The sequence below is a fragment of the Lynx rufus genome, unplaced genomic scaffold (assembly GCF_022079265.1).
Source record: "Lynx rufus isolate CCGP_SWC_20201006 ecotype Redwood Valley unplaced genomic scaffold, mLynRuf1.p SCAF_10, whole genome shotgun sequence".
NCBI lineage: Eukaryota > Metazoa > Chordata > Mammalia > Carnivora > Felidae > Lynx > Lynx rufus.
This window is the reverse complement of record NW_025814824.1, coordinates 42,664,847-42,690,024: the sequence shown is the minus strand read 5'-3', so window position 1 is coordinate 42,690,024 and position 25,178 is coordinate 42,664,847. Positions and strand designations below refer to the sequence as shown.

Sequence of the window (25,178 nt, the reverse complement as noted above, 5' to 3'; positions counted from 1 at the left end):
CCTTTCCTCACTGGATACTCTTGCCTCCTTTGTCATAGATTAACTGAACATATAAATGTGGGTTTATTTCTGGGGTCTCGATTCTGTTACATTGATCTATGAATCTCAGAAAAAAAAAAAAAAGATTTGAAGACCACACCTCTGCCTTGCTGATTTAGAATACCTAGGGGGTTGGACCACAAACCAGACTCCAAGGGTACTATGGAGATATGGAAAAACAAGCTTGGGCAATGAAGTCCCATCTTTTATTGGTCTGGACAATCAGTTAACCTCCTTGAGTCAGTAAGCTGATTATTCTTGATTTTTTCTCTCCAACCCAGATCTTTGGACTGTGTTACGGACTCATGTATTCGAGTACCTACTTAACTCCACTAGCATGTTACACATTTCATAGTATGCTTAAGCTCAACTCTAGGTGTCCCACCATCATTCCCAATCTTCCATTTCTAAAGTATTCCCCATATTAGTGAATGCAATTCCATCCATTCTTCTACTTGCTCAGATCCAAAACTTAAATGCATTTTTGGTGCCTCTCTTTACCCCATACTTTGCATTTAATCTGTCAGTGAATTCTGGCAGCTCTGCCTTCAAAATATATCCAGAATCAGAGCACTTGTCACTGTAGTCCAAGCCCCCATCATCTCTCACTTGGATCCTTAAAAGAGGCTCCTACTGGCCTCCCTGCTTTCACTCTTGCCTCCTATAATCTATTTTGTGTATGAATGCTTTTAAGTCAGATCATGTTATTCTTCTCAAAACCCTTTAATATGTTCCCATGTCATTCAATATAGGAGACAAGATTCTATGTTCTTGACATTCAGAATGGAACAAGGTCCTTTATGCTACAGTCCTCATGACTTCCTCTCCCACCATGCTCTTTGCTGCTCCTTGAGCACACTACCACTCTGGACCTGGTCACCTCTCTTGCTTACCCTTGATTTTTCTTCATTGCACTCACCCCACCTGACATTGGATATTTGCTCCCTATCAATCTCTTCCCACTAGACTGGAGACTCCATGAAGTCAGGGTCTTGGTTTGCTTCATTTACTGATATGTGCCTGGGGCTTAGAATACTGCATTAGAATAAATGTGACACATAATTGAAAACAAAATGTTTTTCTCTTCTATAGAAAGGAGAATATCAAAGCTACGGAGCTGGGTTACTGTGAGGTTTAGAAATTATATTTTTAAAGTATCTGGTACCGTGCTTGGCATTTAAAGAAATACCGAATAAAACTGAAACTATAATCAACATGATAAATTCTTTGTTGTATGTAAATCAGGTTAACTAAGAATTATATTGAGCTAAACAGAGCATTCCCAGATTATCATGGACAAGAGGAAAGTTTTTAGAGTTTTTGGTTTTTGGTATAAAATCTAATGTCTCAAGTATAACACTAAGCCCAGGGATAAGACGGCCCCATCTAGGTTAAAGGAATAGAATTGGTAAGAGAGGAGAAGGCACAAGAGGACATTCAGAAAATTCTCCATTTTCACCTCCTTCCTCCCTATCCCACCACCCCTATGTCTGTGGATTAAATCCAAAGGATTTAATAGAAATCCTTTATAGAAATGTTAATAGACTTAATAGAAATGTTTCTAGTCTAGGTTGACTTTGATGGTAAAAAACTATGACTAAAATGTTAAAATTCTTTCTTGTTCTCTGTGAATGAAAATGACTTTGGGTTAACTCCCTAGCTCTGTTCCCCCTGGAAACCTGATAAAGGTGTAATACTGCCTACTACAAGGTAATACTGCTTATGGTAAATACCACTGCTGATTGATACACTGTGTCTGGACTGAAGGAATCAGGAATAAATGATCAATACCTGGTGAGAAGCCTTAGATCTAGGTTTCCCTTCCTGAATCTTGTAACTTGCCATATCCCTTACTGGGATCTGAGAAGTTACAAGTGATAGTAGTGATATTGATTCCTATTTAGGACAAGAAACCTCTAAACCCCTTCTCTGTAACCTGTTACATTCTGATTCTCTGAGGTGACCCTTGGAAAGACAGGAAGTAACTCGTGGCTGCTGTGTGGACTGCTGAATCGCCCCTGAAAAAAATGCATGGCATTGCCCTGCTGCCTCCTACACTTCCTGTCTTAATATTCTTCTAAGTGAATGCCATGTCAGAGGAAGCTAAATGAGCCATGGGAGATGAACTGCTTAGGTGAACCTCTGAAGACCCCCAAAGTGAGTGCTGCAGAGACTTGGAAGCAATTTGAAATAAACATTTTATTACTGTCTGTATTCCTTTCCTAGGGATGCTGTAACAAAGTATCATAAACTGGGTGGCTTGAAACAACAGAACTTTATCCTGGAGGCCCCTTTTCTATACCTTGCCCTATGCATCTCTTCAATTGAGCTGTTCCTGAGTCACATCCTTTGTGACACACCAGTAAACATTAAATATTTCTCTGAGCTCTGTGAGCCATTCTAGCAAATTATCAAACCCAACTGGGCAGAGTCAGAAGCACCAGAGATTCAGCTCTGGGATTGGTACCCAAAGTGTGGGTAGTCTTGGGGGACTGAGCCCTTAACCTGTGGGAACTAACACTAACTCCAGGTAGATGGTGTCAGAATTGAACTGTGGGAAACCAGATACAGTCAGAGAATTGGTCACTGTGCGAAAACCCCCAAATGTCTGGTATCAAAAGAGTTCTGTGGGTAGAATGCAGAGAAAAACAGTAGTTTTCCATTTATCTCTCTAAAACAGGATGTAGCACACTCATATGAGTGGGTGTTAAGGTTTTGACAGACATTTGTTGGAAAATCCTTGAGGTTCTTTTTCTAGAAAGCTTCTGCGAAATGTCAAGATATGTGGATCCCAAGCCTCTGACAAGGCAAAGTGGTATTTTCTAAGAAGGTTTGGTCTCAAAGACAATCCTCCTCAAGGAAAAAAAGGTGGGGAGTCCTAATGTTATTTTTTTTAAGTTTTATTCACTCTAATTCAAAATCAAGGTTTATAGCAAATGGGATTTCTGTAGCTTTAGAAACCAAAAGTCTCTGTGGAACAGGAAGCTGGATTAGAGGTCAGCACAAACCTGAGCACAGGGTAGGAGGGGACGCAGGGTACAGGGTGATGAAGGTGGGTGTTCACTGCAGTGGGGAGGACAGGAGTGAGTAGTGAGTCTGCCCTGTTGCACTTCATCTTCCTCCCCACCCTCAATGATCGTGAGGGGATCATTGAGGGGATCGTCAGGGGATCGTCAGGGGATTGGGAGGGAACAACCCTAGGGTTGTTTGGGGAGAGACCTTCCATTAAAAAAAAAAATTCACAACTTGCTTTAAACTGCTGCATTGTGTTCTCAAAAGTGGCTTCTTTCCCTCTTCAACTGTGAAATTTCAAATAAGAACACATATTGATAGGGCATCTGCCTGTCACAATAGAGAGGAAGAAAAGCCAACCCCTGCTCCTGGCTGGCCACACTCAGAAGAGGTGCCCACAGTTTCCAAGTCACATCTTCATGATCTAACCTAAGGAATTTAGCATTCGTGAGGGGAGACTAAAGACATGGAACAGATTTTCCAGATCTAATGTGATGACTTCATTCCTTTCTACCTCTCTACCTACTTTACAGAAACCAAACCTAGTTGCCCAAAGTTACAGAGATCTCTTGCAGACAAATGCTTACTGATTCCTACTGGTATTCATAAGTGCTACCATCTGGTTTGAAAACTTAGAAAGAGCACTGATGTGTCTTTGAAAAAACTGAAGATCAGGACCATGATTCATCTCACAGCTACCATCTCTGAAGTATCTGCTGTGTGTAATTCACATGTATCATCTCTTCAATCCTTCCAATAATATGAAGGCAGGTTCCATTTCTGCATCTTGTAGCTAAGGGAAGTAGGGCACAGAGAAATGATACAACTTGCCCCAGCATGTGGCAACAGACATGAGCCAGAATTCGAATCCTGGCTATGTCAGCTATGTCTCAAAAGCCTGCTCTTGTCCCAGAATGCTGCTATGGCCCTTGCTGCTTTATTAACATCTTTGTTTTTGTTTTTTGTTTTTTTTTTTTTAATTTTTTTTTTCAACGTTTATTTATTTTTGGGACAGAGAGAGACAGAGCATGAATGGGGGAGGGGCAGAGAGAGAGGGAGACACAGAATCGGAAACAGGCTCCAGGCTCCGAGCCATCAGCCCAGAGCCTGACGCGGGGCTCGAACTCACGGACCGCGAGATCGTGACCTGGCTGAAGTCGGACGCTTAACCGACTGCGCCACCCAGGCGCCCCCATCTTTGTTAATATAGGTCAAATTCAGACTTGTCAGCTTTAGTTATATTTACACTTGTTAAGTAATTTAAAATGCAGAGGTGAGGAAGTGTGATAGACGCTGTGACTTGGGAAGCTGCAGGAGCTCCGCATCACAATCAGGGGATTGGAGGTCTTTCCATCTACATAACCTTGGCGAGCTACCTAACTAACCCCTCTGGACCTCTGCTTCCTCATCTTGAACACAAGAGGACTGGCTTACCTGATTCTGCAGTGCCTTTCCAATGCAAAAATCTCTCATGCACACACTAGTGTCCACGAGGATAAGTGGACCAGGTCATTTGCGAGAGGAGATCCCAGTGTACGCAACCTAATGTCAAGTTTCAAAACCAATGAAACTCATCTTTTGTAAAACAAATACTGAGTTCAAAACCAACAGATCTTACTTTAAAAACTCCAATGTAAAGATTTTAACTTTATTCTTTTTTTTTTTTTAAGTCTTTTTGTTTCTTTTATTTCCACAAGAAGGCACCCTCTAGCCAGATTATTTCCTGCTGATCTAGTTTCTGTTTATGGTGCTTTACAAATACAGTATTTTTTAAATGATAAAACAGATATTTCAAGGAAAACAAAAAGGTAGTTTATTTTCCCCTTCTCGTATAAAATTGTCAAACCTCATTAGGAGGAATCAATTAATACAGTGAACACTGAACAAGTATTGTTAAAGTTTGGGGGACAAAAGTGATATATAAATGTAAAAATACAGCCTCTTTTTAAAGATAAAACAAATAGAACGGCATTCTCCTGTGTGACAGCATCTATTTTCATTTCGTACACTTTAACATGACAATACATGCTATCAAAGAAATAACACAGGCCGGGGTTCAATCTGCAGCTCTGCCTCTCACCAGCTCTTCAGAGAGGAGAAGGTCTTGCCCTCCCCCTCCCTCCCTCCCCACCGGAGCCTCACTGAGCCTGGGTAGAAGCAGGAGACAGTAATACTTAGCTATGGAATAGTTGTGATGACAAAATCACAATAGTTGTGATGTATATGTCATTAAAGCAGGTGCTAAATAAATGTGAGTTCTTTTCCCCCTTTTGGCTGCAGAAGACTGTAGTCGACAGCCATTTCACCGAAATGGCCACCTAGAGCTAAAAACCTGCTTACCTCGGTGGCTCAGTCAGTTGAGCCTCTGACTTCTGCTCAGGTCATGATCTCACAGTTCATGAGTTCGAGCCCTGCATCAGGCTCTATGCTCAGACAGCTCAGAGCCTGGAGCCTGCTACAAATTCTGTGTCTTCCTCTCTCTCTGACCCTTCCCCGCTTGCACTCTCTCTCTCAAAAATAAACAAACATTAAATTTTTTTTTAAAAAAAACCCTGCTTACCTCTTCATTACCTATAAAGGCTCAATGATTTCTTTAGTTGGTGTAAAGCCATTAATTTTGAATTACTTTAACTAAATTATTTTAACTAAATCTAAATTATTTTAACTAAATTATTTTAAATTACTTTAACTAAAGTCTAGTACAGACATCACAACTGAAATGTGAACATAAATCCCCAAATCACACCGAACTAGATTTGGAGCTTAATACTTGCAACAAAATGTATGTAATAACACATTGGCGCATCTTTCACACTGGCAACTGTGATGACTTGTAACGGCCTCATTTTCCCAGGTGAAATCTCAGAACATCCACAGATCTGAAATGAGCCCTCTGATGCTCTCTGCACTGTAGGCGATGTGTTCCCTGGACTTGCACACCAACAATTACTAAAGGATGCAAAAGATGTACGTGTAATGAGGACTTAGGTAAATTTCCTCAAACCTGTGCAGTTTCTTGCGAAGTTAAATACTCCATAAATATTCTAGAGACTGGGAAAAGGGAAGAGGAAGATCTTTCCACTGACTTATTCAAATATGTAACTCTAGCCCTGGATCATGCTACTCTCAACCCAAATAATGGTCGTTATGTAACACCTCTCTCCAAGGTGCCAGAGCTCGCTCACGCCCCGCTGAGTGGGAAGCGGCGGGGAGGTATTTTAAGACACTGAGTGGTGGTGCATGGCAGCCCTAAGAACCCATGAGATGGGACAGTGAACATCTCCCACCTCCACAAAGGGTGTTGCTAGGTGTCGACACAGGTCTCAGAGTGAGTCCTGGATAGCAGGCAATTGCACCACAGGAGCATAAAATGGCTTCAGCAGTATGAAAAATACATAGCCCTCTGAATACTAACATCATGAACCTTTGCTTCTTCTGGTTTGGGGAGCAGACAGAGGGTGGACACTTGTACTGTGTTACTGTGTGTGTGTGGCGGGGGGTGGGGGAAAGTCCTGCAGTGGGACTTCTCCCTGGAGGCCTTATCTTACTATGTATCTTACAGTGGAGAATTGCTAGCTAAGCCCCTGAGATACCCTCAGGTACACGGACCCTGCAGGCCACAGGCAAGAGAAGGTGAGTGACATTTCCTGAGCCCCTACAAAGTGACAGACACTGTGCCCAGTGCTTTTCACTGCCTGTTGTTTCAAAGTTATCTGCAGTCTTAGCACAGAGCGGACCTGTCCTACCTTACAGAATTCAGGAGACGTTATCCTAAGCTGAAAAAGATGTGACAGGCTTTCTCAATCTATTTCCTGCTCCCATGGAAGGTATCCAAGGAACCAAAACTGATAAGGGCAAATGTCCAGATAACCCCAGAAGACAGTGATATGCTTGAAATGGGAGCTCTAGCTGGGGAACAAACAGCCATACTATATTAGTTTTCCATGCTGTATAACAAAGTTCCACAAACTTAGTGGCTTCAAGACACACATTTATTATCTCACAGTTTCTATAGGTTAGAAGTCCAGTGCAACTTAACTGGGTCCTCTGTTCATGGTCTCACAGGCTACAATTATGGTATCAGCCAGGCTATCTTGGTATCTGGAAGCCTGAGTGAGAAAGAGTCTGCTTCCCAGCTCATTCAGGTTGTTGACAAAATTTCAATCCCTTGTGGTGGTATCACTGAAGACCTTGGCTTCTTACTGGCTGTCATCTGTGGCTACCCTTAGGTTCTCAGGGCACACCCAACTCCCTGACTTGGCCCTCTCCTTGGGCAGTCACAACAAGATAGTTTGCTTCTTCCAGACCAACAGGAGACTCTCACTCCAGTCTGCTACAAAAAATTGATATAATGTAATGTGATCATGGAAGAAACATCCCATCAATTTTACTTTATGTTGTAACCTAACCGAGGCAGCGGTGAGTGGTGATCCCAATACCTTTGCTATATACTATTGGTTGGGAACAAGTCAGAGATCCCACCTGCACTCAAAGGGAAGGGATTGTACAAGAGTGTGGGCCATTAAAGGTCACTCTAGAGTATATTTACCACACATACCAAGAATGAAGGTATCTCCACATTTTGTAGAATATGAGAGTGAAAACAAAATGGACTGTGGAGACAGTCATATCTGAATATGAAGTTCTCTTGTTGCATGACCTTAAGAAAATTATTTAATCTCTCCTGAAGCTTCAGTTTTCTGAAATCTGAAAATGGGAACAATTATCTTCTATATTTATACATGTGGATGTTCTGTCAATAGTTTCAGCCCTCTGATTTCAGTGAGATGATATATACACTTCCCTATCTTTTCCAAAGCAACTGTGAAATGTATTAATTGTACATGACATCAAGTAGGTATTATATAGACACAGTAACATCTCTGATCCTGGCATGTTCAAGCCTGCCTATCATGGCTCTACCTGAGAGGTCAGCTACTCCTATAGACGGAGCTTAACTATGCTTAACATGATTTGATTCATTCATTCAGCACATTAAACACCTACTAAGCACCCCTGTGTGAGGTACTCAGTAGATATAAATGAGCAAAACAAATACAGTCTTGTCATTGATGACTTTATGATACAGTGGGAGAGATACAAAGCACTGATTCAATAAATACTGAGGCCACTATGTGGATATTAGAGATAGTTAACAGGACAAACTCTCTACTCTGGTAGAGATTAAATTCTACACGGGAAATGTGGGTGATGAACAGATGATTTTTAAAAAGATAAAATACACTATCATTTCAAATGATGATAGAATAATAAAAGGAATACGAGAGGTACAAGGAGAAGCTACTTTAGATAGTGTCCAGGGAAGGAGTGCACAGGGAGGTGGAGTGATAAGAACAGCCATGTGGGAACCGGGAGAAGAGTTCCAGGCAGAGAAACTTCATGTGCAAAGACCCTGAGGCAGGAACAAGCTGAGCATGGCTGAGGATCAGAAGAAGTCAGTGAGAGTGGACAGGAATCAACATGGGCTCCGTGGTAGAGAGCAGGAGCCAAATCATGTCGGACCTCACAGTAAGTTTATTCTCAGTTCACTGGGAAGCTCCTGGCGAATAATAAGCAGAGGAATGATATGATTTACATCTTTAATGGAATGACCTGGCTGCTATGTGGAGAATGCACAGAATGTATAAGGGAGTCGGAATGGAGGAAGGCAGGATATTGAACAAATAAAAAAAAAAAAACCATATGAAAGTAAATACTGGGGGGAGCAGGGCATCCGGGTGGCTCAGTCAGTTGAGCATCTGACTCTTGATTTCAGCTCAGGTCACCATCCCATGATAGTGGGACTGAGCCCCGGGTCAGGCTCTGTACTGAGTATGGAGACTGCTTAAGATTCTCTCTCTCCTTCTGCCCCTACCCTGCTCACAGTCAAGTCCAAAGTCCAAAGTCAAGTCAAGTCAAATAAAATAAAAAGTAAATATTGTAAGAAGTACAATAAAAGGTAAGAGTAGGCTCTCTGACTATAGTTTGTGAAAAACAATCCTACACTCAGGCTACTTGCATTATGGTGGCAGACACAAGTAGTATCTTAACCAGTAAACATATAATAAAAATTTAAGGAGTGATAAATGCCATGAAGAAAAATAAAACAGGAAGGGCTTAGAGAGTGAGGAGGAGTGACATTTTAAGCAAGAGGGTCAGGAAAGCCGCACAAATAAGATGATACTCCAGTGGAGATCTGAGTGCAGACTTTGAGAAGAGGTGGAGGTAGGTGATTCAGGCAGGACCGGCACAGTCCAGATGAGTGGGGGTGCTGTGCATCTGAGGAACGGCTGGGAGGCTGGAGATGCTGGTGCCAAGGGAGCAGATGGAGACTGAAAGGAATGTAGGACCTGAGTCAGATCATGGACCCTGGACCACAATAATGGTTTTCAATGTTATTACAAATGGGAGCCATTGGAGAGATCTGTGGAGAGGACTCACTTGTAGGCATCATGAGAATGTGGCAGTGGAGTGGAGCTGTTTTAGAGGGGGCACAGGGAATGCCTCTTGGAGAAGGTGATATTTAGGACAAGCAGGAAGGATGAGTAACAGTAACAAGACAGGTGTCACATAAGTGGCAGGTGGGCATTCCCAGAAGGAGGAACATCCAAGTGCCAAGTCCTGCTGCACAAAAGAGCTTGCAGCACCAGAAAAACTGGAAGACCAGTGAGCCTGCAGTCGGGTGAATGAGAGGGAAAAGGGACTTACACAAACAGAGAGAGGGCAGGACCACCACATGCAGGTAGGGGATTAGTAGCTCAGGGCTATTATTTTTTTTTAAACTATTATTTTTTAATTTTTAATACATGAAATTTATTGTCAAATTGGTTCCATACAACACCCAGTGCTCATCCCATAAGATGCCCTCTTCAATGCCCATCACCTACCTTTCCCTCCCTCCCACCCCCCATCAACCCTCAGTTTGTTCTGTTTTTAAGAGTCTCTTATGCTTTGGCTCTCTCCCACTCTAACCTCTTTTTTTTTTTCCTTCCCCTCCCCCATGGGTTTCTGTTAAGTTTCTCAGGATCCACATAAGAGTGAACACATATGGTATCTGTCTTTCTCTGTATGGCTTATTTCACTTAGCATCACACTCTCTAGTTCCATCCACGTTGCTACAAAGGGCCATATTTCATTCTTTCTCATTGCCATGCAGTACTCCATTGTGTATATAAACCACAATTTCTTTATCCATTCATCAGTTGATGGACATTTAGGCTCTTTCCATAATTTGGCTATTGTTGAGAGTGCTGCTATAAACATTGGGGTACAAGTGCCCCTATGCATCAGTACTCCTGTATCCCTTGGGTAAATTCCTAGTACTGCTACTGCTGGGTCATAGGGTAGGTCTATTTTTAATTTTTTGAGGAACCTCCACACTGTTTTCCAGAGTGGCTGAACCAGTTTGCATTCCCACCAACAGTGCAAGAGGGTTCCCGTTTCTCCACATCCTCGCCAGCATCTATAGGCTCCTGATTTGTTCATTTTGGCCACTCTGACTGGCTTGAGGTGATATCTGTGGTTTTGATTTGTATTTCCCTGATGAGGAGCGATGTTGAGCATGTTTTCATGTGCCTGTTGGCCATCTGGATGTCTTCTTTAGAGAAGTATCTATTCATGTTTTCTGCCCATTTCTTGTTTTTTGGGTGTGGAGTTTGGTGAGCTCTTTATAGATTTTGGATACTAGCCCTTTGTCCGATATGTCATTTGCAAATATCTTTTCCCATTCCACTGGTTGCCTTTTAGTTTTGTTGATTGTTTCCTTTGCAGTGCAGAAGCTTTTTATCTTCATGAGGTCCCAATAGTTCATTTTTGCTTTTAATTTCCTTGCCTTTAGGGATGTGTCAAGTAAGAAATTGCTGCGGCTGAGGTCAGAGAGGTCTTTTCCTGCTTTCTCCTCTAGGGTTTTGATGGTTTCCTGTCTCACATTCAGGTCCTTTATCCATTTTGAGTTTATTTTTGTGAATGGTGTGAGAAAGTGGTCTAGTTTCAACCTTCTGCATGTTGCTGTCCAGTTCTCCCAGCACCATTTCTTAAAGAGGCTGTCTTTTTTCCATTGGATATGCTTTCCTGCTTTGTCAAAGATTAGTTGGCCATACGTTTGTGGGTCTAGTTCTGGGGTTTCTATTCTATGCCATTGGTCTATGTGTCTGTTTTTGTGCCAATACCGTGCTGTCTTGATGATGACAGCTTTGTAGTAGAGGCTAAAGTCTGGGATTGTGATGCCTCCTGCTTTGGTCTTCTTCAAAATTACTTTGGCTATTCGGGACCTTTTGTGGTTCCATATGAATTTCAGGAATGCTTGTTCTAGCTTCGAGAAGAATGCTGGTGTAATTTTGATTGGGATTGCATTGAATGTGTAGATAGCTTTGGGTAGTATTGACATTTTAACAATATGTATTCTTCCAACCCATGAGCATGGAATGTTTTTCCATTTCATTATATCTTCTTCAATTTCTTTCATAAGCTTTCTATAGTTTTCAGCATACAGATCTTGTACATCTTTGATTAGATTTATTCCTAGGTATTTTATGATTCTTGGTGCAATTGTAAATGGGATCAGTTTCTTTGTCTTTCTGTTGCTTCATTATTAGTGTATAAGAATGCAACTGATTTCTGTACATTGATTTTGTATCCTGCAACTTTGCTGAATTCATGTATCAGTTCTAGCAGACTTTTGGTGGAGTCTATCAGATTTTCCAAGTATAATATCATGTCATCCGCAAAAAGTGAAAGCTTGACTTCATCTTTGCCAATTTTGATGCCTTTGATTTCCTTTTGTTGTCTGATTGCTGATGCTAGCACTTCTAACACTATGTTAAACAACAGCAGTGAGAGTGGACATCCCTGTCGTGTTCCTGATCTCAGGGGGAAAGCTCTCAGTTTTTCCCCATTGAGGATGATATTAGCTGTGGGCTTTTCATAAATGGCTTTTATGATCTATAAGTATGTTCCTTCTATCCCCACTTTCTCGAGGGTTTTTATTAAGAAGGTTGCTGAATTTTGTCAAATGCCTTTTCTGCATCAATTGACAGGATAATATGGTTCTTATCTTTTCTTTTGTTAATGTGATGTATCACGTTGATTGATTTGCGAATGTTGAACCAGCCCTGCATCCCAGGAATGAATCCCACTTGATCATAGTGAATAATTCTTTTTATATGCTGTTGAATTCGATTTACTAGTATCTTACTGAGAATTTTTGCATCCATATTCATCAGGGATATTGGCCTGTAGTTCTCTTTTTTTACTGGGTCTCTGTCTGGTTTAGGAATAAAAGTAATGCTGGCTTCATAGAATGAGTCTAGAAGTTTTCCTTCCCTTTCTCTTTTTTGGAATAGCTTGAGAAGGACAGGTATTATCTCTGCTTTAAATGTCTGGTAGAATTCCCGAGGAAAGCCATCTGGTCCTGGACTCTTATTTGTTAGAGGAGATTTTTGATAACTGATTCCATTTGGGTCTGTTATGGGTCTGTTCAAGCTTTCTATTTCCTGTTTGAGTTTTGGAAGTGTGTGGGTGTTTAGGAATTTGTCCATTTCTTCCAGGTTGTCCAGTTTGTTGGCATATAATTTTTCATACTATTCCCTGATAATTGCTTGTATTTCTGAGGGATTGGTTGTAATACTTCCATTTTCATTCATGATTTTATCTATTTGGGTCATCTCCCTTTTCTTTTTGAGAAGCCTGGCTAGAGGTGTATCAATTTTGTTTATTTTTTCAAAAAACCAACTCTTGGTTTCACTGATCTGCTCTACAGTTTTTTTAAGATTCTATATCGTTTATTTCTGCTCTGATCTTTATTATTTCTCTTCTTCTCCTGGGTTTGGGGTGTCTTTGCTGTTCTGCTTCTATTTCCTTTAGGTGTGCTGTTAGATTTTGTATTTGGGATTTTTCTTGTTTCTTGAGATAGGCCTGGATTGCACCGTATTTTCCTCTCAGGACTGCCTTCGCTGCATCCCAAAGCGTTTGGATTGTTGTATTTTCATTTTCGTTTGTTTCCATATATTTTTTAATTTCTTCTCTAATTGCCTGGTTGACTCATTCATTCTTTAGTAGGGTGTTCTTTAACCTCCATGCTTTTGGAGGTTTTCCAGACTTTTTCCTGTGGTTGATTTCAAGCTTCATAGCATTGTGGTCCTAAAGTATGCATGGTATGATCTCAATTCTTGTATACTTATGAAGGGCTGTTTTGTGACCCAGTATGTGATCTATCTTGGAGAATGTTCCATGTGCACTCGAGAAGAAAGTATATTCTGTTGCTTTGGGATGCAGAGTTCTAAATGTATCTGTGAAGTCCATCTGATCCAATGTATCATTCAGGGCCCTTGTTTCTTTATTGACCATGTGTCTAAATGGTCTATCAATTGTTGTAAGTGGGGTATTAAAGTCCCCTGAAATTACCACATTCTTGTCAATAAGGTTGCTTATGTTTGTGAGCAATTGTTTTATATATTTGGGGGCTCCCGTATCCGGTGCATAGACATTTATAATTGTTAGTTCTTCTTGATGGATAGACCCTGTAATTATTATATAATGCCCTTCTTCATCTCTTATTACAGCCTTTAAAGTCTAGTTTGTCTGATAAGTATGGCTACTCCAGCTTTCTTTTGACTTCCAGTAGCATGATAAATAGTTCTCCATCCCCTCACCTTCAATCTGAAAGTGTCCTCAGGTCTAAAATGAGTCTCTTGTAGACAGCAAATAGATGGGTCTTGTTTTTTTATCCATTCTGATACCCTATGTCTTTTGGTTGGCGCATTTAGTCCATTTACATTTAGTGTTATTGTAGAAAGATACGGGTTTAGCGTCATTGTGATGTCTGTAGGTTTCATGCTTGTAGCGATGTCTCTGATACTTTGTCTCACAGGATCCCCCTTAGGATCTCCTGTAGGGCTGGTTTAGTGGTGATGAATTGCTTCAGTTTTTGTTTGTTTGGGAAGACCTTTATCTCTCCTTCTATTCTAAACGACAGATTTACTGGGTAGAGGATTCTTGGCTGCATATTTTTTCTGTTCATCACATTGAAGATTTCCTGCCATTCCTTTCTGGCCTGTCAAGTTTCAGTAGAGAGATCCATCACTAGTCTTATCGGTCTCCCTTTATATGTTAGAGCACGTTTATCCCTAGCTGCTTTCAGAATTTTCTCTTTATCCTTGTATTTTGTCAGTTTCACTATGATATGTGGTGCAGAAGATCAATTCAAGTTACGTCTGAAGGGAGTTCTCTGTGCCTCTTGGACTTCAATGCCTTTTTCCTTCCCCAGATCAGGGAAGTTCTCAGCTATTATTTCTTCAAGTACACCTTCAGCACCTTTCTCTCTCTCTTCCTCCTCCGGAATACCAATTCTATGTAGATTATTTCTCTTTAGTGCATCACTTAGTTCTCTAATCTTCCCCTCATACTCCTGGATTTTTTTTATCTTTTTCTCAGCTTCTTTTTCCATAATTTTATGTTCTAGTTCACCTATTCTCTCCTCTGCCTCTTCAATCCGAGCTGTGGTCGTCTCCATTTTATTTTGCAGCTCATTAATAGCATTTTTTAGCTCCTCCTGGCTGTTCCTTAGTCCCTTGATCTCTGTAGCAATAGAATCTCTGTTGTCCTTTACACTGTTTTCAAGCCCAGCGATTAATTTTATGACTATTATTCTAAATTCACTTTCTGTTATATTGTTTAAATCGTTTTTGATCAGTTCATTAGCTGTCGTTATTTCCTGGACATTTTTTTGAGGGGAATTCTTCCGTTTCATCATTTTGGATAGTCCCTGGAGTGGTGCGGGACTGCGGGGCACTTCCCCTGTGCTGTCCTGAATAACTTGCATTGGTGGGCGGGGCCTCAGTCAGACCTGATGTCTGCCCGCGGCCCACCGCTGGGGCCACAGTCAGATTGGTGTGTATCTTCTGTTCCCCTCTCCTAGGGGCGGGATTCACTGTGGGGTGGCATGGCCCATCTGGGCTACTTGCACATTGCCAGGCTTGTGGTGCTGGGGATCTGGCATATAAGCTGGGGTGGATTGGCAAGGTGCACAGGGGCGGGAGGGGCAGGCTCAGCTCACTTTTCCTTAGGTGACCGGCTTCGGGAGGGGCCCTGCAGCACCGGGAGGGAGTCAGACCCGCCGCTAGAGGGATGGATCCGCAGAAGCACAGCGCTGGGTGTTTGAGCGGTGCAAGCAAGTTCCCTGAGGGGAACTGGTTCCCTTTGGGATTTTGCCTGGGGGATGGGTGAGGGAGATGGCGCTGGCAAGCGCCTTTGTTCCCCGCCAAGCTGCGCACTGTCGTCCGGGGCTGAACAACTCTCCCTCCCGTTGTCCTCCAGCCCTCCCGCTCTCCTAGCAGAGCTGTTAACTTATAACCTTCCAGATGTTAAGTCCCACTTGCTATCCCAACACACACCGTCCGGCCCCTCCGTTTTTGCAACCCAGACTCAGGGGCTCTGCTTTGCCGGCGGGCTGCCCCTCCGCCCCGGCTCCGTCCTGCTAGTGCATGTAGCGCGCACCGCCTCTCCGCCCTTCCTACCCTCTTCTGTGGACCTCTTGTCTACGCGTGGCTCTGGAGAATCCGTTCTGCTAGTCTTCTGGCAATTTTCTGGGTTATTTAGGCAGGTGTGGGTGGAATCTAAGTGATCAGCAGGACACGGTGCCCAGCGTCCTCCTACGCCGCCATCTTCCCAGCTAAATGAGGTAGGGCAAATGACTCAGGACAGTCCCAGAAACAGCAGGTAAAGATGTCTAAATGAGCAGGGATCATATCAAAGGAGCCTGAGGCCCAGCTGATGATGGGTGGTCCACTAGTGAGTAGATGACTGTGCCAAGGGCATCTTGGTGGTAAAATAATAGGTTAGCGCATGGCAAGGGCACACTTCACATTTCCTCAGAAAAATAAAAGTCACTCTCCACAGAACGCCAGGGTTCCCACCTCAGCTCTGCGTCTGCCTAAGAGGCACCCTCACTCAGATTGGGCCCGTGGCTGAAGAACCGCGGCGAGGCGCCGGTAACTCGGCAGGCCTTCAACACCGCGGATGCTCAACAGGCAGGGGCGCGCAGGCTTGCCTCAAAACGCTCAGGGCTATTAAACTGAGACTCCATTAGCTTAATTTTCTATATATATGCATATTTTAAATGCCTAATATCTGTTATGATTAAGTATATTTTAAATAAGGTCTGGCTTTAGCAATCCTTAGAGACACAGAAAATGAAGATCATTCATCTATCAGTGCCAGCTGACTTAAACATTATTTAAGGTGCCTCAAATATATTAGGAACCTATTAATTTTCAATATTTTTCCCAAAGATGCAGCGAAACTAGGAAAACCCTCTAGCCTTTTCAGTACAAACAGTGTATGAATTATACCACATATCACCCAGCTTGTTTTCCACCCTTGAAAGATCCTATTCCTTTCAAGTTTGGCAATATTTTCCTCACAATTACTTTTGTAATCTGTCCTTTATGCATTTCCATTACTTTTCAGTGTCAGGACCTAGAAAAGGAAATGCTCTGGTTACCAGGCTCAGTACGTATTATCCCCATTCTTTAAGATAAAAATAGATACATTTATTTGTGCGTCTAATCGGAAGACATATTGAGGGCAAACAATGAACCAGGCACAATGCTAAGAGCCCTGCAAAACAAGATGAATACAACTCAGGACCTGCCCTCCAAGAAGCACAGCAATTTCAGTATGTTGTGGAGCCACAAATTTGAATACATAGATGTCAAACAATATATGTATTGATTTTCAGTCCCACTGTCACCAAATATCTTATGATCAGTGTGTTTTCATCTTTGGAAGGAGCCCGTGGGAAAGAAGTATAACAGTCTTGGTGTAATATCTTTCCAGGAATTAATGAGATATTTAAAATTAATATAGCTAACTTTTACTTCCACAGGCAATATTCCTCAAATGAGATTTAAAATTATTACTAAAAAATTCTGAATAGACACCAAATGACCCCGATTTAACACCCCAATGTGAGGCATGCTGGAGAAAGCTAAACCATGTAGGCCTTCAAGGGAAGCGCATTTCTGTAGAGAACCAAACCTTGACTGTGCACAGTGTTCTTCATGTTCAAACTGCTTTTTATCTATGCATCTTGGAAGTTTGCATAGGATTATGCAACTTCTCAGGGTCAGAACAACTTCTTAGTGCAAACTGAAAAAGCCTCTGTCACCATCACTAAGCTAAGGCTGGGAAGGAAACACAGCCAAATCTGGCCGTGTCTCTCATTCTATTTCAGGGGAAGATCTGCAGTATAGTGCCATGTAACACATTTGCAGAAGGTTAAAAAAAATTAAAGATATCCTGGTCTAAAATCCAGAGTCCATTTCTCTTATTGAAAACATAACCACCAATGTACATAAGCCAAGGAGCTAAATATCAAACATACATCAAAACAGAATAAATAGCTTGAATGGTAAATTATCTAGAGCTGTCCATTATGGGAACCATTGGCCACATGAGGCTATTGATCATTTGAAATGTAACTAGTCCAAACTGAGATGTGTTGTACGTATGAAATATACACCGAATTTCAAAACTTAGCACAAGAACAAAAAAATATAAAATTTGTCAATAGTTTATTTGTTAAATTTTGGGTATGTTGGGTTATTTAACGTGGCTACTAGAAAATTCAGAATTGCACATATGGCTGGCATCTTATTTCTTTTTGACAATGCTGATTTAGTACTTTTTTCTCCACAAGGCATTAGACTACTCATATAGGAAAACTGATCTGTATTCTCCAATGATTTTGCTCTTAGATGCCATAAGAATATAAGGGCTCACAACTGCTGCAGTATTTTTCATGTTCGAATTATTTCTTACCTAAGCAGCCTCGCAAATTTGTATTGGTTTACGCTGTTCCTTTCAGAATATTTCACAATCTGTGGTAAAACACTGGAGGAAGACCTGCAGACCTATGACCCCTTTCTCCCTTCCTAACTGCATCAGTTAGCTGGGATTTCCAGACGGAATTATCTGTGAAGCCCTCTAGACTGCTCTCCTCAGGGTGTATGTATCTTATGCTATTAGGCTGTGAAGTATCAGAGGGCAGGGGCCCAATCTTGGTCCTGTTTCTACCCCTAATGCATCTAAAGTTGGCCTTTGCATAAAAATAAATGCATCTGCTAAGTGTTAGTAACACAGGTAGAGCCGATGGTTGAGGGAAAAGGAAGAGCTTTTCCTTCTCTTTATATTACAGCAGTTTTATCACATTAGCCAATGATTGTCAACTGTGTTTCATAATTTATTTGTTCAAATACCCTAGTGCCACTGCTGTCTGGAACTGAGCTGGGGGCTGGGGATGTGGAGATAAGACAGGCACAGTCCTGCCCTTACAGAGGAAGACAAACAAAAGTACACACATCACACACGTCTATAGTAAGTATGGCATGTGCCACCAGGGAAAAGCAGCTGGAATCGTGACAGGGAAGTTGACAAGGGAACCTAACTAGTCCAGGGGTCAAGGAAGGCTTTTAAATGACCTTTATCCTGGATCTGAGGGTACTATTTACCTGCAAGGTGGAGGGGAAAGGGCCAACTGACCATGCAGGGAAGGACCTTTAAGTCAAGTTAGAAATTTTAAACTTAGTCCTAAAAGCAATGAAAACCCATTGAAGGGTTTTATGCAAAATAATTATGTGATCGCAAGTACCTTTTAAAAATCTCACTCCAGAAATGGGTAAGAGTGGATATGGGCAAACACAGTGTAGAGCAAATTAATAGATTCATGAAAATTAATCAAACTCTCTTTGGTCATCATTTCAATACAAACTGGGTTTTACAAATATTAAAGATGTGTATGCTCCACAACCCACAAGATCTGAAAGCCAGAACATATCTCAGAATATTAATCTGATGGAAGATATTCTCAAAGTACCTTCAAAGCATGAATTTCCACTGAATCTACCAGCCTGTCCATGTAAATCTGTTGGTTGTCATCAGTCTCTGCCCTGACCCAAGCTCGATCTTGCTTATTCAGGAGCAGCCTCTAGTGATACATATTGGTTGACCCAGCTCCTAGCATCATTGAGAGGCTGAGTGGTCTAAGTATTTACCAAACTATAGGAGTTGAGAATATTCTCTCTGCTCTTCTGTACCTAATGACTGGGTGCCTGCGTGTTTGCTAGACTGCTACATACCTTTGTCAAGGACACTTGAATAGCGAACTAATGTACTTTTCAAAAGTGCTTCAGCCAAGTGTCTGCTCCTAGGGTGAGAGATTCAGGGAAGAAGTAAATCATATCTATCATAGAACAATTAAATACAGATTGTCTAAATTCTATAGAATAACTATATGAAATTGTGTTTTGTTCTCAACTCCTCTGGGTGACACTTCTGTGGCCTGCCCATATATAACTGCTTTTTTTTTTTAAGTTTATTTTTGAGAGAGTGAGAGAGAGAGAGAGAGAGAGAGAGAGAGAGAGAGCGAGCAAGCACACAAGTTAGTGGGGTTAGAGCCGGGGGGGAGGAGACATAGAATCCCAAGCAGGTTCCACACTGGCAGCACAGAGCCTGAAGAGAGGCTTAAACTCCTGAACCATGAGCTCATGACCTGAGCAGAAATCAAGAGTTGGATGCTTATCTGACTGAGCCACCCAGGCATCCCAATAACTCCTTTTCTAAAACCAAACTGGGATTTTTCCGGTGATGGCCTTCATTGTTCTTCTTGGTGCCAAATGTCTATTCAAATTTCAAATGGCCACAAAACATGTTGACAGTTAATCAGCACATTCAACATCTGACTAAAAATGTCATTTTTAAAAATCCTTATCTTTCCCATTACTTCCTCCTGTAATCTTTTTTATTAAAATGAGTCTCAATCCCATAATTTGTCTCCTTTCTGAATTTCTATTGTACTCACTCTGACCTGGGTTCCAATTCTGCCTCCATCCTCTTCTAAGTGTGCGACTTTGGGAAAGTTTCTTAAATTCTTGGGCCCTTGTTTTTTCCTGCAGAAAATAAGGCTAGCCTACTGTATTAGTTTTCTAGGGCTAGCATAACAACTTGCCACACACTGTGTGAGTCAACACACTGAATTGACTCTCTCACGGTTCAAGAGGCCAGAAGCCTGAAATCAAGGTGTCTGCAGAACACCTCCCAGGCTCTCTGGGAGAATCCCTTCCTTGCCTCTTCCACCTTCTGGTGGCTCCTGGAATTCCTTGGTTTGTGGCCACACCACTCCAATCTTGGCCTCCACTTCACATTGGCTTTCTTTCCCATGTCTCTGTGTTTTCTCTTCTTATAAAGACACGAGTCATTTTATGTAGGGCCCACTCTGACTCCAGAATGAGTTCATCTCAAGATCACTAAGTAACATATGAAAAGACCCTATTTTCAAACAGTCTTATATTCTGAGATTCTGGGTGGCCTTGAATTTTGAGGGGGCATACCATTCAACACACTGTACCCACCTACAACAGAGTTCCATTATACTCAGGAACACTGATGGGCTTACACTACAGATTTATGTTACAATGGATTTTTAGTCTCTTTTCCATAACTATGAATTGTTCACCTGTGCTTTATTTTTACAATCAGAAAAAAAAAATGGTTACTTGTAGAGTTGACACAGTGTAAATAATTAGCACTGTCTTACAAATGCATTAATGTGCAATAAACAGTATATTCTCCCTCCCTTACCCTATCATTATCTTAGCCCCACACTGAGTTACCAGCACAAGTCATGTGTAAATCCCAGGAGATCAGAGAGTACTTCAAAAGTTCTGTGCCAAGATGAAGACACAAACTTCTTGCCCTTATGCACTGATCCCTTATGGTGAGGCAGGTGGAGCAGCTAGCTCTCTTCAGATCCTGACCTGTCACGGTTGTGATAGGAATACTATGGCATAAATGAACATCTGAGAGATCCTTGCATCTCTGCAGAATATAATGGTCATAAAGAAGGCTCTGGTAAAACTTAGAAACTTCATTTCTTGCTATTCTTTGCCTTATTTGCTAACCATTTGGTTCGCAATCAGTTAAATTCCTCGACCCTACAGGATACTGTATTTCCTTCTGTATTTTCCTTCCGTATATATTCCCATCTCTGATGTATTTTAAGAAGAAAAAAAAAATCAAGAATGTGTTCATCTTTTGAAACAGCAGCTGTGCTGTCACAGGTAAATAAAGGTTGAATGAGAGCTCAGTCAGCAGCAGGAGGCAGTAGAGATGGTCAGCACTTACTATTGCACTTGCCCACTCTTACCCCACACCTCCTTTTTTCATCTCTTGCCCACCAATGCTCTGTATCCAAACACACGAGGGCTGACACAGTATCTAGACCATCTTCCCTAGGACCACCAAATACACTGGTCTCCCAGCCTGAAACTCCCAAAGAAACTAGTCCCAAAAGAAAGCAGCAGTCTTCTAAATATTCATACTTTTCACATAAATACATCCAGCCTTGCTTCAAGCTTCTATCAGTTCTAAGTTAGGAACTGATGTCAGGAAGAGTAGTGAGGAGGTCGATGACAGTGGCTGTTTTGCTTTGTTATACCTTGTGCCTATAGACACTGCCCAGTTCTGCCTGGTTCTCTTTTCAAGGGGTAGATCCATTATCTCTATTAAAACTTCCTTCTCTGAGAGTGTAACAAGTTAGCAGAAACAAATGCTGACCTGCAATGTACTGGGAGAAGAACTGGAATTAGGAACAACCCTCCAAAAACTTTAGTGATGCTGTATGAAAGAAACCCTCTGTATTTCACAAAAATTTTTTACTCTTTCACACCTTATAGGAATAGCTGTATCATATCTTAAAATTATCCCGTTTTTTTCTTACCATCCCTTGCAAATTAAAGTTTGGTTACTAACAGCTTGTGGCTACCCTGACATGATGTGGCTTCCAAGCTGTCCATGCTATACCATTTGCTAAATATCCTAGAGTCAGACAAAATATGACAGACTCCTTCAGTTACCTCAGTGTGAGCCTTAAAAAGTCCTCCCTCCTCAAAGTGCCATATACCAAGCCCTCCAGAAAGGTGGGCTGAGAAAGTAGAAGCACACCAAACTTAAATGTCTATTAAAGAGAAACTACAAGTTACCTGGAGGGATACCCTGAATATATAAAGTGGTCCCTTACCTGGATTGGGTTGAAGGTATTCAATTGTTTTAGTCATTATTTCCATCACAGCCCTGCTGGTGACATCCACTTTCTGAAATAAGAAAATAAATATTCTAAGTCACAAGAATTATTCACTTTAGCACCTTAGCTCTTGCTTGAGTAGATCTACAACCACTGGTGCAGCAACAGAACCAGTCCTGCAGTGGACAGTGAGGGGCCGGAGATGCTCCAGTAGGAAGAATGGCTTTGCATTCAGCTCAGCTCCATCAAGATGTGGAAACCCTGTTTATTCAAAGAGGAACCTGGAATTTCCTAAAATTTGTTTCAAAATATACTTCACTATCTTCTGGCAAAATAAGGTGGAGATGGCTTCCTCTTCCCCTAAATGGCCTGAGGTAATCTCTGAAAATGGTCTACTCTTAACTTGACCCAGAAACCCCCCAAAAATCATGCAAATCAAGAGGTTAAAATCTTTATATTCACTTTATAGAGCTCATAGTCAGATTAACCCCTACATGAGCTCACTCTGCTGCAGTGAGATAACTCTTACTAAAAAGAGCAAACTGGGGCGCCTGGGTGGCGCAGTCGGTTAAGCGTCCGACTTCAGCCAGGTCACGATCTCGCGGTCCGTGAGTTCGAGCCCCGCGTCAGGCTCTGGGCTGATGGCTCGGAGCCTGGAGCCTGTTTCCGATTCTGTGTCTCCCTCTCTCTCTGCCCCTCCCCTGTTCATGCTCTGTCTCTCTCTGTCCCAAAAATAAATGAAAAAACGTTGAAAAAAAAATTTAAAAAAAAAAAATAAAAAGAGCAAACTATTCCTAAACCAGAAGAGGACGTTGCATGTGCACAGGTGTGTGTACACACACAGACACACAGCTCAGGGAAAAAAACTAAAGAAACAAACACATATGGCCCAATAATCAATTCAGCATAAAATAAATGTAAATAAAAGTTACAAAGGTAAAAAAAAAAAAAAAAGAAAGAAAGAAAAAGAAAAGGTGGAGATCATGAATCATATTTTGTTCCAGAGGCATTTATAGGATGTCTACAGTAGGCCAGGCATGGTGACAGGTTTGGGGGCTGAAAGAAAGAAAAATGCAGTATCAACTCTGTTTATTCAAGTACGAGATAGAACATTTTTATTTAACTTCTGAGGATATCCTAAGTATATAAAACTTTTGAGCAAACACTTCTAATCAATCCTTGAATTTTTGGTTCATTCCAAATAAAAATCCCAATCCTACAGTCTCTATCTGCAAAATTTTGAATGGTCAGCATTTGCATTCAGCAGGTCAGCATGTCCTCTCTCTGTTGGGCCCTCCTCCCTACATGAAGAGTCTGTGTGGATCCACTCCACATTTCCCAATAAAATGCTTTCCTTATCAACATGGGTGGTCCACTCACTCACTCTACAGGGTACATTACTGACAAAAACAAATGCATCCTCCTATCCAAGGTACGTGTGTGGGATAAATGATATAGATAGGAGTGAAAGAAATTTTTGATGGTAGAATTGCAGATATCAATTAAGCCCACGGGGATTTTACTGTTATGTTTTAACTGGAGTTCAAGAGCTCCTCTGTCAATTCCAAGAAATTTTTGAGTAACATACTATACAACTACATATAAAATCAGCCTTTTATGGATAGGTTAAGTATCTTTCATAATCAGAAACCAAACCATAAACCATCAGAAGATTTTATCTTTCAGTTTGGTTTTTCAATACTTAATAATTTCCTATTCTATGGCAGTCATATTGTGTGTGTAAGGAGTTTCCTATTATTGTAATTAACAGAGGAGAACACTTTTCTTGTGGGGCTATCATGGGATAAAATTACCTCAAGAAGCATTCCTATTTAAGAGATGCCTGTCTCATAGGACATGTACCATGTCCTTCTGGTTGACTTGAGTTAGGAATATGCCTTAAGTTTGACCATGTACCAAGTAGTGTTTAGTACTATAGCGGGCAGGGGTTCCCTGGAGTTGTGCAGTACAGGACTTGCATGGCCAAATGTGGAAGTACTGGCAGTATTAGCAGAATACCAATCAACCACTATGTACCCAATGTCATGGAAGTGAATTAAGGGTTGTGTGCACAACAAACATGCTAAAAGTCCAGGTTACATTCATGACAGGAGGAAAACGCAGATCTCCTAAAGACTACATGATAGGGATAAGGGAATTGGATGTCAAATGTGTATCCAAAGATCCTGTGTGGCTATGATGGGAAGAAACAATTCTAAAGTTCAAGGTGTCTAAGAGAGTGAACCAGAGGAACTGACCATTTTATATTCTGAAGTCATCTGCTACTAGGATGCTAACCACTTCTAACTTTCCCCCATATCTGCCCTCAATCATAATTATGCCCAGCATCATCATAAAGTGTTTTCTACTTGTCAGAAATCATTCTAAGAATTTTAAATACCTTTACAGTTTAATTCTAAGAAACCCTGTGAAATAGATACAGAGAGGTTAACAAACTTACCCAACTATGGCTCCAGAGATAGTGTTCTTAAGTACCACACTGTAACTTTTTGCAAGAATAAGCTCCCCATAGAAGGACAAGGAACAGAAACATCTCCCAAATGAAGGAAGAGCACAAGTCAGAGCTGCAAGCCTCTTTATAACATCCCCCAGATGGGGCTGGGGATCTATCTAGTAGTGGCCAACAACACAGGAGCAGGAGGGAAACACCTGCCATCCCATCTTCTGGGGGGTTTTTTGGTGGTGTTGTTTTTTTTAAGTCGTCAAAGTCTGTGGAAACTTCATTCACAAGAACTATTCTACCCTGGGCATCTGCAAAAGGGAGGCTCTCCGACACTGAGCTGTTTGGCTACAAGCCCTGAGTTACACAGGCTTCTCTACAGAGGCTGGACACCAGAAGTGCATATTTGGAGTGGTCCACAGAGTGGTCAGCAAGGAAGGTGTGAAAAATGGTTCTGATTTGGGGTATGGAACCCCCTTTCCCTTCTGGGCTCTTTAAATACACAGCTCAACTACTCAGGCTCTATTAATAGAGCCACTAGCTTGGCAAATGCCAGTGGTCTCAGGGGAGACACAGAACAGCGATGCCAAT

At 41.6% G+C, this 25,178-nt stretch overlaps 1 protein-coding gene across 1 annotated transcript in view; it reads right to left on the bottom strand.

Annotated features, from left to right (window-relative positions):
• SH3GL2 (SH3 domain containing GRB2 like 2, endophilin A1) overlaps positions 1 to 25,178 on the bottom strand; it is a 170,522-nt gene that overhangs the window by 22,637 nt on the left and 122,707 nt on the right. Inside the window, 1 exon segment of the mRNA XM_047098158.1 lies at positions 22,124 to 22,196. Within this exon segment, the coding sequence (XP_046954114.1) occupies positions 22,124 to 22,196 (73 nt within the window).